The sequence below is a fragment of the Ambystoma mexicanum genome, chromosome 6p, assembly GCF_040938575.1.
Source record: "Ambystoma mexicanum isolate Mex_15411 chromosome 6p, UKY_AmexF1_1, whole genome shotgun sequence".
Taxonomy (NCBI): domain Eukaryota; kingdom Metazoa; phylum Chordata; class Amphibia; order Caudata; family Ambystomatidae; genus Ambystoma; species Ambystoma mexicanum.
Window position 1 is genome coordinate 638,478,951 of NC_090935.1, and position 17,573 is coordinate 638,496,523.

The 17,573-nt window shown below is 48.5% G+C and overlaps 1 protein-coding gene across 1 annotated transcript in view; it reads right to left on the minus strand.

Annotated features, from left to right (window-relative positions):
- UTP15 (UTP15 small subunit processome component) overlaps positions 1-17,573 on the minus strand; it is a 440,177-nt gene that overhangs the window by 48,612 nt on the left and 373,992 nt on the right. Inside the window, exon 11 of the mRNA XM_069627496.1 lies at positions 10,726-10,859. Within this exon, the coding sequence (XP_069483597.1) occupies positions 10,726-10,859 (134 nt within the window). The remainder of the gene's footprint in view (positions 1-10,725; positions 10,860-17,573) is intronic.

A 17,573-nucleotide genomic window follows, 5' to 3' on the forward strand; every position in this document is an offset into this window, starting at 1 on the left:
GTCTACTGTTAGAGCAAGAAAGTTCATAGGCCAGGCCCACTCTTGGAGAGAGAAAGGCGGAATGTGTCCAAGATCACACAGTTCAATAGTACTTTAAAAAGTCTTTACAGATAGTTCAAAAAGGTTTGGATCAGTTCAGGAAAAGTTAGTTAGCATGTCCCAAGTCATCCCAGGATAGAGAGTCAAGGATTTACGGGACACCTTGAACAGTCTGTTGCAAGGGAGACCAGGCGGGACACAGTACCTGAAATGGTGAGAAAGCTCCAGCGGGGGCAGTTGTTCCTGGCAGCCGGTGCAATTCGGTGCTTTGTCCAGGGGAAGAGAATATCTCGACGTGGAGGAAAGCTGGAGGTCGTTGCCCTGCCAGGGAAGAAACCAGCCGCGGAGTGTCCCGGTTAACGGGTACTACCCTTTTATTTGCGGCAGTGGTGAAGCGTGGCTATCCGGCCGCCAGGGTGCTTGGCACGGGCGATTCGACCACGAGATGATCCAGGAAGGTGAAAAGAGGGCGAACTGGTCCCCACCAGTTCAGAGGAAGACTACTCTCCGGGATGAAGATCTTCTCTGTCGTTGGTGAGACGGTTCAGCAGGGCTCCACCGGTGGTGTCGTCATTGCAGGTCGGCTCAGCTTCTCCCTCTTTGGATTCTTTGGTCCTGTGGCGACTTCTGAAGTTCCAGACCCCAAAGCCCTGCTTTTATTCAGAAAACCCCCATTCATCAGTCCTAGCTGTCACTCAAACATGATAAGTGGTGAGCCGGGGGGCTCATCGCAAGAGTCTGACTTGAGTTGCCGAGGCAACTCAGTCCAGGGTGCCTAAACCCCCCTCCCACACATCCTGTAGACCCAGACAGAGTGGCACCACTTTTGGAGGCTTCTGTGCAGAAGCCCGCCAAAGAGTGGAACAAAGGGCTCCACTTGGGTTGGAGTTACAGAGGCGAACACAAACGCCATTTTAAAACCGAGTCCTGGCAAAAAGACCCAACCGGGGAATAAATATTAAATAAATAACCCAGCGGTATCTTTAACATTGCACCAAAAAAGTGGTGCGTTTAAAATGAATGGGAAAATCCCATAGGAAATATCCCGGTGGAATATTTCGCGTGGTAACCACTGCCACCAGCCAGAAACTCGACGAGGAGGGACTGCACAGTGCCCCCTCGAAAAACAGACCCAGCGGCAATCTAATAACCCCTACCAGTACTTCCACAATATGATGGTTTGTACTGGTTCTGTTCACAATTTAAGACTAGTAAAGTCAATGGTGCCTTTACATGCCCTGGGAGACAGCAGTCAGTCCCAGGGTATGGAGTCTATGTTTGGGGGTCACTATGACACCCCTGTGTTACTGCACTGAGGGTGCTTTGTAACACTTACCAAAAATACATGAAGCCCTATGGAGTAAAAGACCCCATAGCCCATAAAACACATTACAAAGTCAAAGGATATCCCAAATCATGTCTAAGAGTGGGAGAAAGAGTCTCACTCTTAGCAGGAGAAATCCCAAAAATCCAGCAAAGCTGCTGGGGGAGTCACTAGGTTTGGGAAATTAGCCTATACAGCGAATTCTCCCTAAAGACCTTTGACGAAGATGAGCCTCGTATCATTTCCTCCATTCCCGTTCTTCCTGCCATACCTCCAGGCGTAATGCCCGGAGTATACCAGGAGGCACAGTAAGAAGGCGGCTTCTTCGTCAGTTTTAAAGGGGACAGTTTGTCTGCTACAGACGCCAGACCGTTGACCAACCTAACTATGGCCGTGGATAGGGGGCCTAACTTGTCCTTTTCATCAGCCTTCTGCTGGATAACTTTATGAAGGACCGTAGAGGGTTCCACTCTGGCCCAGTTTCGTCCCAACCACAAACTATTATGGTGAAGAGGCTGTTTCGCAGCTCCTACAGTAATTATAAATGGCACAACCAGATGATTCGACCACGTAAGCGGAAGACTGGGAAACACCTCTAACAAAGCCCCTTGGGCAAATATCAAATCCAGGGTATGGCCCTTCGTATGGATGGGACCAACCACATGCTGTGTCAATTTTAGTTGCTTCATGGCTCCAAGCAGAGCCCCATGAGCTTGATCCAGTTCTGTTTCAGCCCATAAATTAAAATCCCCAAGTACAACCACATTTTTGTACTGCAGGGTTAAGTTAAATGCATCACCAAGAAAGGGGAGATTCATTGCCGGGGTGCGATAAACCAATACAAAATGACAAACCCAGGACGCATTTACCACCACTCTTACCACTAGGCATTCCATTTCAGATTCCATGGGGGTTTGTAACAACGTACACTCATATTGCGCATTGTATATCACTGCAACCCCTCCTCCTGTTTGGCTGACCTGGCAACTTTTAGCAAGGCGTAATTTATATTGCATCAGAACCTGTGGCATCAGTGAACCAAGTCTCTGTGACAAATACCAGATCCGGGCAGTGATCCTCTAATAGGGAGAACATCTCCAACCTATGTGCCACAAGGGAGTGTGCGTTAAGCCATGCAAATAGCGGCGAGGGGGCAAGAAACAACTCATGCCTGGTTTCCTGCCAGCCCGAAGGAAATACTGTACCTAGTGGCGCTAAGGTGAGTAGCTTGCTGCAAGACATGTGCAGCTTTCCAGTATGCGGTGCCCAGACGAGCACAGAAAGGCCGAACTTTGGCCTGACTTCGGGCTGCACTCAGTTACTGCACTCCCGGCGAGGGTCCTTAAATAGGGAAATCATTGAATTGTATTGACTAGCCCCTGAGGAGGCTGAAGAAGGTAAGCGAAAACGAGAAGATACTCACGTGCAGAAAAGTGTGCAGGAATGAAAGTAAAGACAACTGGGAAATGTAGTGCCCGGAAAAAACACCAGTTTACACAAGTCCAGGTAAACTTGAAGCCGAAAAAACGGCATACAAGGAAACAAAATAAGACAGAGAATTCAAAACAAAATAGATCAGGACTGGTTGCATTAATGCACTCCTAGAGACAAAGGACAGGAGAGTTTCAGGAACCTCCCTCATATCCTGCCTTTCCAGACACACTGGAGCCAGAGGCGGGCTTCAGGGGTGAAGCCCGCCAAAGGCAAAACAAACAAAGGGCTCAAACCTGGCTTGGCGTGCTGAGTAAAACCCAAGAAAGATCAAACAGACAGAAAATGCAAAAAAAGAAGACGGGCCATTTTGACAGGAATTGTCACCCATGGGAGCTGTACAGCAGCCGAGGATATAGCCTGCGGTAGAAAAGCACAAGGGAATAGTTTCTTACCTGTAACTCCATTTCTCCAGCATTGGTATCTTTCATGGATTCACATGCTTAGAATATTCCCCGTCGACAGACTGGGAACCCTCGGTAAGCTTATAAAGCCTTTTCCCCTAGGAAAACGTTCGACACTTGTGTCCTATCTACGTCATTTTGGGCCGCGCACGCACGCCCCACTAGGACGTAGTGGTATAAATGCCCCGCCCCCGCGGCTCCCTTCAGATTTCGACCCCTCCAAAGTGGAACAGGGTGAAACAAAAACTACAAGATGATTGCATTTTGGGGAGGCCGGAGGGCGCATGTGAATCCATGAAAGATACCAATGCTGGAGAAATGGAGTTACAGGTAAGAAATTATTCCCTTCTCCAGCATTGGATCTTTCATGGATTCACATGTTTAGAATAGAATGCACAGCAGTGAACTTGAAACAATGGAGGAGGTGTAAATGCAATCCAGCACCCACCCCATCCTGCAAAAGGCGAATCATGATCACATAAGATTTGAAATTAACAACATGCCACAGTACTGCACCGAGTAATATTCATATAAGCCAAAAAAGCATACATAAAACACACACGTTCATCTCTATGCGTATATTCGTACATATATATATTCGTACATATATATATATATATATATATATATATATATATATATATATATATATATATGACAATGCATTACTTACCGTAAAAGCATTTCTGATGGTTGTATCTGCTTAGATTCACATGCTGTGCATAGGTCCGACATCCAGTGGTCACTGCGGAGTATTGCATTTTGTTTAAAAGATGTCGCAAGACTGCTCGTCCCATTTGTATCTCGTCCGCATGCTGTCGTTCGAGGCAGTAGTGGCGGGTGAATGTATGGGGCACTGACCATGCTGCCGCCCTGCAAATGTCTGTCAGTGGAACCCCCGCCCACAACGCTGTCGACGACAAAGTCGCCCTGGTCGAGTGAGCTCTCGGACGTCCTTGTAGCGGTTTACCTGCTTTTGAGTGACAGAAGGCAATCGTCGACGAGACCCATCGGGCCAGTCCTTGTTTTGAAATTGCCTTCCCCTTTGTCCGAAGGCCCATATGCAACGAAGAGTTGCTGCGTAAATCGAAGTTGTTGAGTTCGATGAAGGTAACATTTTAGAGCTCTCTTGACATCCAGGGTATGCAAGACCTTTTCCGCAGCTGATGAGGGAGTCGCGAAGAAGGTGGGCAGGACAATGGATGAATGTTTAAGTCATAGGAACTTTCGGGATAAAACGAGGACTTGTTGACAAGATCACTGTCTTTGAAAAATCTGAGATATGGAGGGTCTATGACCAATGCCTGCAACTCTGAGATCTGTCTAGCCGATGTTATGGCTATTAGAAAAGCCACTTTCCATGATAAAAACTTCGACGACATGGCCATTGGCTCAAAGGGTGGTTTCAATAACCCTGCAAGTACCATGTTAAGGCTCCACGTCGGTGGAAAACGCTTAACCGGGGGAAACGTCCGGAATAAACCTCTCATGAAGTGTTTCACTAACCTGTCCCTAAACAAGGGCGTTGATTTCCTCCCTCTTGTGAACCTAGAGATGGCCGCCAGGTGAACCTTTAGTGATGAAAAAGACAAACTACTCTTCGCCAAATGTAGATACGGGAGAAGCTGTTCCGGAGTAACCCTCAGAGGTTCCACTCCTGCCTGTCCTTGGCAACACGTACAGAATCTCCTCCACTTCCACCTGTAGGACTTGTTGTTGGACGGGGCCCGCGCAGCCTGTAATATCTTCCGACAGTCCGAGGGAATGTTCAAGGCACCAAATTCTGAAAAGTCAGGAGCCAAGCTGTGAGGTTAAGGCTGCTCGGGTTGTGATGCCACACCGTTTCTTCGTCCCAGGACAAGAGGTTGGGCACCTTCGGGAACGTTATCGGGTGATCCGCTGACAGATGAAGCAGGTCGGAAAACCATGGTTGCCTCGGCCAACACTGCGCTATCAAGATGACTCGGCACCTGTACCTGCGTATCCACTGCAGAGTTCTCTGTATCAGAGGGAACGGAGGGAAGGCGTAGAGGAACTTGCCCATCCACGGGAAGGAAAACGCTTCTCCCACCGAATCTTCCTGTGACCACCTGCTGGCGTACATCTCGCACTTCTTGTTCGCCTTCGTGGCGAAGAGATCCAGCGGAGGTCGCCCCCATTTCTCGAAGACCTTCGACAATTGATCGTTGTCCATTTCCCACTCGTGAATCTGGTCCATATTTCTGCTGAGCGAGTCCGCCTGTTCGTTCCTCACTCCTGGAAGGTGATGAGCTACAATGGATATATCGTGTTTTAGATCCCAGTGCCACACCTTCTGAGCCTCGATGGAGAGGGTTCTGGATTGCGTGCCGCCTTGCTTCCTTAAGTAAAACATTGCTGTGGTGTTGTCTGTTAAAACTCTCACTGTGGATCCCCTGATGTGAGGCAGGAACGCCCTCAGGGCCCAGCGGACCACTCTCAATTCCAGAACGTTGATGTGCAGGAGAGATTCCTTCTGAGACCAACAGCCTTGTGTCTGCAGAGTGCCCATGTGCGCTCCCCAGCCAGTTAGGGAACGCGTCCGTCACCACGGTGAACCGGAACTCCGGCTCCCGTAGGGGTACTCCTTTGGAAATATTCTGAACTCTCTTCCACCACCGAAGAGTTGATAGGAGCTTGTCGTCGTCGACGGTCAGCCGGTCTGACCAGAGGCCCTGAGCCTGCGTCCAACGATCCGCCAAAAACTGTTGCAGTGGCCTCATGAAAAGGCGGCAGTTGGGCACCAGAGGAATGCAGGACGCCATAGCTCCCAGGATTGATGTATATTTTCTCACCGACAGTCTGGAATTGATTTTCAACTGACTTGCCAATTGACTGAGCCTGGTGATCCTGTCGAGGGATGGTCTGACTAACCCCAACTGGGTCTCGAACTGTGCACCCAGAAACACCAAGCTTTTTGACAGCGTTAACAAGGATTTTTCGAAGTTTATCGCAAACCCCAATTGTTGCAAGAGGCTCATGGTGTCCTGTAGACTCCTGTGCGTCGACGCCGGGGAGGACCCCCTCACCAACCAGTCGTCGAGATACGGGTATACATGGTGGCCTTGCCTTCTCAGCCAGGCTGCCACCGGAGCCAGGCATTTCGTGAATGTTCTGGGGGAAGATTTTAGTCCAAAGGGAAGAACTGTGAACTGGTAGTGAGTCCGCCCTACCACAAACCTTACGTACTTCTTGTGTCGCCGACACATCGGTGTGTGGAAGTACGCATCCTGCAGGTCCAAAGGCGCCAGAAAATACCCTTCTTGAACTGACCTGATCACCTCCTGGAGCGTGAGCATCTTGAACTTTATGTTTTTCAACGACTTGTTTAGCTCGCACAGGTCTAGGATGGGACGCCACTTTCCATTTGGCTTTTTCACCACAAAGTATCGGGAATAAACCCCTTGACCCCTTTGTGATGACGGGACCAGTTCTATAGCCCCTTTTTGTAGCATAAGTGCTACTTCCTGCAGCAACACGCTCAGATGGGATTGAGCTACACACGCCGGTGGAATATGCGGAGGGTTGCTCTTGAATTGCAGGGAATGTCCGTATTTTACAGTGTCCAACAACCATTGATCTGTTATTAGCTCCCATTCGTTGATGTAACATGATACTCTGCCCCACAGAACGTTCCGATGCCTGTCATTGCTGGTCCTTGCTCTGTTTATCCCTCGTCGACGAGTAACCTGCTCTATTCTTGAGGGCTTTGTAGTCACGGCGGCGTTTAGCCGTTTGCGAAGCTCGCCTGTATCCCTGTGAGGAATATGCTGGCCTACCGAAGGGTCGGTCCCTCGATGCTCCTCTGAAGGGACGAAAAGACCGGAAACTCCGACCACCCTGGAGGGCCCCCAAGGAACGCGCCGTGTCCGAGTCCTCCTTCATGCCCTTCAGGGCTTTGTCGACCTTCTCGCTGAAGAGGAGGTCTCCTTCAAAAGGCATATCCAGTACCTTGTACTGCACCTCCGGTCGAAAGTTGGTGCATTTTAGCCATGCCGGTCGTCGGAGAACTACGCCGTTGTTCACCTGCTTAAACCCCGACTCCGCAAGGTCTACTGCAATGTTTATGGCATGATTTAAAGCCTCCTCACCTTCCCTGACCAGCAACATAGCTGCTTTACGATGTTCATCTGGAAGGCGTTCGAGTATAGGCGCCAACCGATGCCACATCTCCCTGTCGTATCTAGCAACAATGGCGAGAGAATTGGCCACCTTCACTGTGGTATCACCTACCGACAGGACTTTTTTGCCGAAAGCATCCTGCCGTCTAGCATCACTTTCCGGGGGGGTCGTACACTTGTGTTGAGCCCTTGCCTTTCTCGCCGCCGATACCACAGAGTCAGGTGTTGGTTGTGAGGAAAGGCACTTGGGATAGAGTCCGGGGCTTTGAATTTTTTCTCTAGGCGACCCTGCATCGCTGGCTCTGAGAAAGGGTGACGCATAGTTTGAAGACCTTCCTTCCACACATGATCCAGGATGGGCACTGAAAACACTGACCTTCTCCTTTTACCCATGTGGTCAAAAAGAAAACAGTCCTTTTCTTCTTCTTGGGCCAGCCCGAATTCCGTGCAAGCCCTGGCCATCATGTTGTGAAATGACCAGATATCGTCTGGGGGAGACGGCTGAGCCGGGCTCCTCGGGGTTTCCAATTCTGCATCGACTCCCAGGTCGGATCGCTGGAGGGGGAAAGGGAGACCACCAACGACGCTCTGCTGCCTGATTCTGAATCCAACAGTTCCCCTTCCTCGTGGCGTGGGGCCAAGAGATTTGCTTCCGGAGGCTCTGCCGCGGGGGTTGAAGGTGGTGGGCGGCGAGACGGACCCGGGTCGTCGACGACCGACCTGGCCGGAGTTGTTTGAGGCAGTCTGTCATCCAGTGTCCTCAGCAGCGTTTGCAGCGTGGACAAGACCTCCAATGATAAAACTGATTGCGGATTGAGCAGGGGGGCAGAACCCGGAATGCTCCCGGAGAAAGGTGTGGTAACTTGTAACCCAAGGTCTGCAGGGGCAACTATCCTTTCACCCTCGTCTCCCGAGGACACCGACAAGGCCTCTTGCTGTAGAAGTTTGTCCGGCAAAATTGTGTCATAGACCTCTGGACGCCAGGCCTCTTGCGGGATATCCGTCGATGAAGCAATAGTTGGCCCCGTCCTCGCCGCCTGCAATCCAGGAATGGTTGATGTCAACTGCATCAGCGGCAGAGAAATAGTTGACGACTGCCCAACCATCGACGACGGTGGTGGTGGTGGTCGCGCAGGCTTATGCGTTGCTCCCGCCTTTTCTGAACTCGACCTGCGTTTCTCTGTCTCTCGACTCAAGGTCGATCTAAGACGATTGCCCGAGGAGGATTTAGATTTTTCTTTGTCTTTCTTCGCTGAGGATGAGGACGAAGAGGCCTTCTTCGAAGAAGAGTCCCTGGAATGGCCTACCGACGATTCCTTGTCCACCGGTCACGATTTCTTTACCGGGGGTTCCGATGACGATGAGTGGCGCGGGGCCCCTGAAGATTTTGACACCGAGGCCGCGCTGCATGTGGAGCCCACTTCCGAAGGCGGGTATGCCCCTGCTCTGTCTTTCAACCATGCAGCAAGTCTGCGACTCCGATCCTCAAGAGTCTTCTAGGAGAAGCCCTTACATATGTCGCACTTGTCAGCCGAGTGATGAGGGTGCAGACAGTAAATGCAGTCCGTATGTCCGTCCCCCTCGTACACCTTCTTTAGTCCGCACAGGCGGAACAGTGCTTTTCCCGACATTAGGAGAAAAACCGCAACAGCACAACCTAACCAAGTAGAAAATACACGAGATGTTCCCACTTTGGAGACGGTTGAAATCTGAAGGGAGCCGAGGGGGCGGGGCATTTATACCACTACGTCCTAGTGGGGCGTGCGTGCGCGGCCCAAAACGACGTAGATAGGACACAAAAGTGTCAAACGTTTTCCTATGGGAAAAGGCTTTATAAGCTTACCGAGGGTTCCCAGTCTGTCGACGGGAATATTCTAAGCATGTGAATCCATGAAAGATCCAATGCTGGAGAATGGTAGGAACATTAACCCACTACCACGAGCCATTTAAAGTAGTGAGGGTAACAAAATGTTTTACATGAGAGAGTAGGATAAGGGGTTACTAAGTAGCCCCTTCAGCCCCCAACAAAGTAAAGTCAATTTCACTTCAATATTCTTGAGAACAGTAGTTCACACAAGAAAAGGTATTTAAACCTTATGAGAAATGTAAAGGATTTCTCTGTGACACTGCACTGAAGGTGCTGTGTGTCACCATACAAAAAGTAGATGCCTATGGTGTTTGTAAGACACCAAAAACAGAGGAAACGTATAATCCAAATCAGGTCAAAACACACAAGGAAGTGAGAACAAGGTCTCACTCACTCACTCACTCACTCACTCACTCACTCACTCACTCACTCACTCACTCACTCACGGGTCCAAATTTAAAAGTCCTAAAGTCCAGGAATTACCACAGCAATGAGAATTCTGCCTAACAGTCTGCTGGGGGAGAGAGCCTGATGCAGATGTGGAGGCTGAAATGGGGGCGTCGGGTGACTCTTCCTCTTCTTCGCTGGCGGCTGATCGGAGGCCTGAGGGACCACTGCAACCGGGCCCTGTTGTATCCTCTTCTGGATTTGTGGCATCAAGGTGTGGAGAGTCGACAAGATGTACAGAGACACATCCCTTGGCTGAGTTGGCATGATCGGAAACACTAGGTCCTGCGCTGCCGTCGTCCTCTTCCAAGTGCTGCTGGCATCTCGACTTCTGCTTTGGATTCCCTGTTCCAGTGGTTGACACTGCTTGTGGTCCCAAAATCCTCACCTTTTATACTGGATCCCAGTCATTCACACTCTCAGAGCTGTCAATCACTTGAGGAGACCCCCAACAGTACCTTACAGTTAATTGTCTTTCTCCACATGGCCAGCACTAGCCACAGGCTTCTAGGTGCTTTACTGAAAATGAGGCAGGCTGTAGTTTGCAAGAAATTTGCAGATCCGTGTTTGTGGTTAGTTAGAATGTGCCTTAAACTTTGAAGTTGGAAAAGCCAAAGTTACCCAGTGCCAGTGTGTTATGACAATGTTGTCTTGTCCTGCCGGTGCAAGTATATGATTGACCGCTCAAAATAATGCTGATGAACGCTTGGTGTGTTATTATTCTGGACGTGTCATTTGGGGGCCTGAACTGGAGCGCATAAGGATGGCAGGTCTTCAGTCTCTTGTGTATAGCTTAAGTGTAATTAAAACCTGCATAATGTAAATAAAGCCACTTGAAAAGGCTCACAGCTAGTAGGTGTCTGGAATACACCAATCCGCTTTGAAATTACTACACAGTGCTGATCTACCATCTGGTGGTGGCACAGAGGTGCTTCAGGCAAGTTGGTGAATCAATGAGGCAGAGGCAGAAAGAACTTCCAAATACACAAGTTACTATAATGAGTAAACTCTTACCTTAACAAGAAACCAAGAAGTAAACTGAGCTGTTTTTCATCCCGCCCTGCAAGTGCATTTTTTAGAGTACCCCGGCGGTTCAATTCCTGCATTACTGCCACTGTCACTTCTGGCGTCCTCACTCGTACGTTGGGCTGTAAAATGAGAAAACATCAAACAATGCAGGGAAGAATGACATATTGCAGCTTCATATTCATGTATCCACACAGATATCTTGGAGGTGGAGGGGAGGGGGATTCGACCACCACAGCAGGCTGGTAACACGTTTTAATAACCAGACACTGTTTTGGATTGATACTTTAAGTCTGCGCTTGAAACAGAACTAAAGTTGACAATCTCTCTGCTAATGGATGCACTCATGTTGCAACAACTAGTAATAAAACTACCAAAAATTATCACTTTTGTTTCTTGCCTCAAATCCATACAATCTATTTGTCGTCCGTGTGAACATTCTGTAACCATATTTTTCTTATTCTCAAAAAACATGCAGATTAGCCACATTACTTACTAGCGTCTTCCTCTGCTCGTGTATAGATGTGGCTTTGTACATTAGTCTCACAGGCAAGGCATGGAGTAGTGTACAGATGGGACAATAACAAACCACCAAAACAAACACAGACATGTTCACAACAGAATAACTGGGATACACATACATCACGCTAGGGAGTGAGACAGTTGCATGGAAAGCGTTCTAGTGGTAGGAGCTGTACAAGGGTCAAGAGGGTCCATCAGAGTCTAGCAGGCTTCAGAAAAGGGACACTGCAAGCGTGTGCTACAGCACACAGAATGCAGCAGCTAGAATGTAGTGGGACCAAGTTACTTACCTTTAACTCCTGTTCTCCAGCATCGCTATCCTTCATGGATTTGCATGCTCATGAATATTCCTCGCCATTAGGCTGGGAATCCTCAGTGATATTAAAGCAGTTTTGTTTTAAAGCTTTAAACTGCTTGGCACTTATATAGCCTATTGCCTGTTACTTTGGGTCAGACTGCCCCGGCCAATGACATAAGTCCTCCCTAGCTCTGCCTCTGGTGGCCATCTTCAGATTTGCCCATGCACGTAATGTGGCATTAGGAACCAAGAAGAGCCAGAGGGGTAGGAGGGAGGGTTGCACGTGAATCCATGAACGATATCAATGCTAAATAGGAGTTACAGGTGAGTAACTTGTTCCTTCTTCAGCATTCGATTTTTATGGATTCACATGCGCATGAAAAAGATTATACAGCAGTACATATACATAACCAATGGGAGGTGGTACAGCTCTCCAGAAGCAATGAGAACTCATCACTGGAACACTCACCTCAAAAAAATAGGTAACGAAGCACTGCCTGGCCGTGATGGGATTCCTTCCTGGAATCCCTGTCAATGCAGTAAAATCTTGTGATGGTGTGGGTAGACCTCCACATAGTCGCCCTGCAGATGTCAAGCAGAGGAACACCAGACGGGAACACAGAAGTAGAAGCCAAAACTCTGATGGGATGCGACTTTTGTCTGCCTGGCAGAGGCATGTTTGCATGCCGATGACAATATGAGATGCAGCCAGATAGCCACCTGGAAATGGAAGCTTTCCTTTTTCAACAGGTCCAAATGTCATAAAAACATGTGAAGTTCTGTGAAAACCTTTTGTGCGAGCAATATAAAACTTCAAGCCTCAGGCAACATCAAGCGAGTGCAATGTTATCTCAGCAGGAGAGGTAGGAGAGCCAAAGAAGACGGGCAGAACCAGTGGTTCATTTAGGTGGAAAGCTAACAGAACTTTCAGCATGGAGGAGGGATGCATGCATAGCACCACCCTGGACTGGTGAAAAGTCAAATATGGACGCTCGCAGGATAGAGCTTGTAGTTCTCCAACAGGTCTGGCAAACTTCAACAGAGCCCAGTGCAGGGGCTCAAATGGAGGACCCATTCACTTGGAGAGGACCACAATGAGCTCCCACCCTGTGCTGGGGCCTTTACCATAGGGAATGCCCGGAACAGACCCTTGAGGAACTCCTTAACCAGTCTGTGTGACCAAATGGAGGCCTGCTAGCTGTTAAGAGTATAGTGAGATATAGCCTCAAGATGGAGTTTAACAGCTGCGTGTGTGAGCTCTGCCTTCGCTCACGACAGAAGATATGGCAGGATTTGATTAGCGAATCGAACTGCTGCGTAGGACATCATACAGAAAAATGCTTCCACCTGTGCTTGTAGCAGTATAGAGTAGAAGGCGCTCTAACCTTCGCTAGAATCCTTTTGCATACTAATGGTAATGTGAACTGCCCAAATTCTAGGGCTGTAGGAGCCAAGCCGTCAACTTCAGGGAGGCTGGGTTGCGATGCTGAACAGATACTCCGTCGCTGGAGAAGAGGTTCAGTAGAGGAGGTCATTTGACCAAACGGGCCACTGACCGATGCAGGAGTTTGGAGTACCAAATCTGACGTGACCATGCCTGAGCAATGATGATCATCTTGCAGTGACTCCATAGCCGATGGGCAAAGGCCAAGGGACAAGACCTGAGGAACTCTACGCAGCTCTGCTGCGAGAGCCACCATCCAGCGACATGAATTCTGCAGCTTCCCTGCATCGAGGACCACTGGAGCATTCCCCCGTAAGAAGATCAGCTGCCCCTTTAAGGTACCACTGATTCAAAATGCTGTTCATGCAAACATATCTGCACCAACCCACCTGGGTTCACTTAGTTGTGCCCTAATTAATGCCCAGTCACTACCAGTTCATGCTCTTGACATTCACGACCTCATCACAAATGGAAACTTAGATCTTTTAGTAATTACTGAGACCTGGCTCCATGAAGCTTCAGGACCAGCCCTAGCCCTCCCCACCATCTTCAGGTAAGACCGCCCCATTCTAAAAGGTGGTGGGGTAGACCTCATTGCAAAAGAGTCAATTGCAATCAGAAAGGTCCAAGGTGAACTAGGCTTTAACAGCGACTATCTGCTCGTGAAAGTCTGCCCATCACTCAACTGCACTATCACCCTCCACATTCTGTACCGTTCCCCTGGACCCGCTACAGACTTTCAGGAATCCCTCTTACATGCCATTTCAGAGGACCTTAATAAACGACCAAATCAATCCTCCTGTGAGACCTCAACTTGGACCGGAATATCCTTCCGACTCACAAGCAGCCACCCTCAACAAAGCCCTCTCCACCTTAGGTTTTAAACAAGCAGTCACTAATCCTACCCACATAAAAGGTTGCACCCTGGATTGGATTGCCTACCACAATTGCAATCCTTCCATCACCCCTATTCCCTGGTATGATCACTACGCCATCCATTTTGAACTTAAACTTAACAAGGGGCCCATGACATACCAGCCCCCTCTACCACCTGCACGTGCTAGGAGCTCCCGCCTTCTCACCAAAGAGAGACTCCTACCTCACCTACTTGTGCCGGCCCTTCAACCACCCTTCTCAAAATACCTGGATACTTTGGCCGCCAACTACATCTCTACCATCTCCCAAGCAGTAGACGCCACAGCTCTGCTCACCTTCAGGAAGGCCAAAAGTACCAAACACACTAATTCCTGGTTCTCACCTGAACTCCCTGAACTACGAGCCAAGAAAAGAATAGTACTCTCCTCCTAGCTAGCCAATCCTAATGACTCCACTAAACTAAAGTTCAAAACGTCATCAAAAGAATACAAAAATGCCATTATTAAAGCAAAATCAAAATCATTTAACACCAGGATCTCAAACTCCAAGTCTGGATCTAAAGAGATTATTTGCCATCTTTAGAGAACTGGAATCGATAGCTCCCACTCTGCCCACCCTCTTTAAAGACAAGGAATGGTGTAATAGTGTCCAGGAAGCCATGTTGGACAAGCTGAATCTGCGGCAAAATGAAATCATTGATCACCAACAAGCTCTGGGAAAACATCTCTACCGTCCCTTGTAAACCCCCCACTGACGTTCCCTCTCTTCCTTTAAGGAAATGAGCGAGCTAGAAGTGGCAGCACTCCTCAAATCTATCAAACCCTCGAATTGTAAAGGAGATACTTGCCCAGCCCAGCTGATCAAAGAGCGCAACCACCCGGACACCATTCATCACAGCCTTTATCAATGCCTCTTTCACAACTGGCCATGTCCCTGCCTGCCTTAAAGAAGCCTGGGTACACCCACTCTTAAAAAAACAGCACTTGACCCAAACATCCAAACAAATTACTGGCCCATTGCTACGGTCCCCTTTTTACTCAAAAATCTGGACAAAGCAGTTTACCTGCAGGTACACAAATTTCAGTCCAACAACTTGCTGGGTCTCAGGCAGTCCGGCTTCCGCCCAGCCATGGGACCGAAACCACACTACTGGACTTAAAAAAAAAAAAAAGAGATCGATTACCTCAGGGACGCGGGAAAACCTGCTCTCCTCCTGTTCCTCCACCTGTCTGCAGCATTTGACATGGTGGACCATGATACACTCTGCCATCACCTCTCCTCTGCTACTAACTTCTCACCTAAAGCTACAGCCTGGGTCACAATTTCTCCAAGAAAGAGTGATGAAAGTCTTTTCAGATCAAGCATGTGCTAATCCTAATTCCAGTAAGTGTGGGGTCCCTCAAGGATCCTGCATCTCACCTACCCTTTACAACGTACTCATGAGGCCTCTCTAACTTCCTGGACGCGCGTGGCATCACATATACCAACTATGTTGATGACACGCAGAACCTCATCACCCTTACGGGTGACTACAAAGCTGACAGCAAAACTCTTAATTCCATCTACTCAGAGATTCAAACCTGAATGGCGGACAATTGGCTGTGCCTCAATGGCAAAAAAACTGAGATCTTACTTATAGGTTTACCAGGAACTTTCAAGAAATTTGACTTAAAGTACAACTCATTCTCAGTTGATAACACTCCCATCATGGTATCACATGCTGTGAACATCTTGGGGGTCTATCTTGACTCAAAACTCTCAATGAACAGACAAGTGAACGCCATCTCATCTGCCGCCGCAGAAACAAAACAAAATTGCCTTACCATAGTCAGAGCAATAATCGGGACTAGGCTGGACTATTGCAATGCTCTTCTGGCTGGCACTTCCTCATAAAATATTATAAAACTTCAGGCGGTCCAAAACAAAGCACTTAGAGCAGCCACCAGCATTTCCAAATATGACCACATTTCAGTTACCAAAAAACGTGTCCACTGGCTCCCCGTCATGGAACGCATCTTGTTAAAAACCCTTGCACTCACCCACAAATGTCTGCATGACAGTGCTCCCCTTTACCTCTCACAAAGGATTTCCAAAACCTCCTCAAATAGACCTACCAGAACGGCCTACTTAAATAGGATTACCATCCCTAAGACCCTCAGAGTGAGGGCAGGAGGAGCCAGCCTTCCGGTCATTGCAGCATCCAACTGGAACACCCTCCCTCCTCACGTAAGAAATATGGACTCGTACACAACATTTAGGAAATCTGTCAAAACATTTTTGTTTGTATACTGCATCATCTGAACACTTTCTGTAACTAACTAACTTCCTGTATATGCATGACTGCTGTACCAAGCTAGGCCTCCACTCATTGTAACCACGAGCTAAGCCTAAATACTGAAACTAAGACATATTCTTGCAACAGCGCTTCTATGTCCGTGGACTGTAGCGCGCTTTACAAATTCAAATAAATAATAAATACAAATTAGTGTATTTAGCACTCGTGGTAGAGGTGGAATTGGAGGGAATGCATAGAGGAATAGGTCCTCTCTTAGGGCGAATTTCTTTTTCTGTGCCAATTCCCTTTAACCTTAGAGACACCCCCCGCCCCCAGCTATTTTGCTGGACTCAGGGCTTTTTAATTTTAACTCCTGAGGGAGTGGGACTTTTTCCTCACTCATGTGATTTTTCTGACTTGGATTTTTGTGTTTCTTACTGTTTAATGGCGTCTGGTAAACTCCATAGGCATCTGCCTTTTTCACTGTGACAGAGCACCTTTTGTACAGTGCCACTGAAATGTCCCTTGGACTTTTCTTAATGTTGAACTACATTTTCTTGGGTGAACTCCTGTTCCCAAGAATAGGAAGACCCCTGTCTTACTTACCTTTTGTTTTGTGGGTCCAGCACACACCACCCTCTGGAGTGCTGGGGGGTTACATAGTAACTCCTTTGTTTATTTATTTGGATTTATAAAGCGCACAGTGGCCCTGGGGCATTGTGGCGCTGTTACAGAGGATTCACTTGCATACATCCCGCCTCTCATGTAACATTCGGTTACACTAACTTGAATGGCTGGTGGCAGTGGTTTCTTTTTTACTAACTTGTGCCATGTATCTGCAGGCCGATTCCTCAGCTGCAGTATAGCACCCAAGGGTGACCATTTTCCCCAAATGGCCCGTTGTCTTTTTTCACCATTTGTCAGTTAGCTCCTTCTGGGCTTTTACTCTGTTTGAATCGGGTTTGTGTCCTTTGTGCATTTTGCCTTTGGCGGGCTTCAGCCCTGAAGCCCGTACACGCTCCAGTAGGTCTGGAAAGGCAGTAAGTGAGGGAGGGTCCCGAAACGTCCATGTCCTTTATCTCTAGGTGTGTGAGTGAAACCAGTTCTGATTGGCCGGCTGGCTGTCCAGAAGAACAGCTTCCCTGCTGGGTGATTGACAGTCTAGTGCTGTGAATGAGTGGGAACTTGCTTAAAAGGTGAGATTTTTGGACTTGAGGCAGTCGACCACTGGAGGACAAAATCCGATGAAGACATGAAGAGACGCCAGCAGCACCCTCCTGAACCGTGAAATGTTCAGTGAAGCCCTGCAGCTGTGCTGACCCCATTTTGGTTTCGACTGGGTAGACCCGTACGGGACGACTTCCTCCCTTGGGCTGGTGGGACCAACTAGCATTAAGACAGGCTTCATTTTGACGCAACCA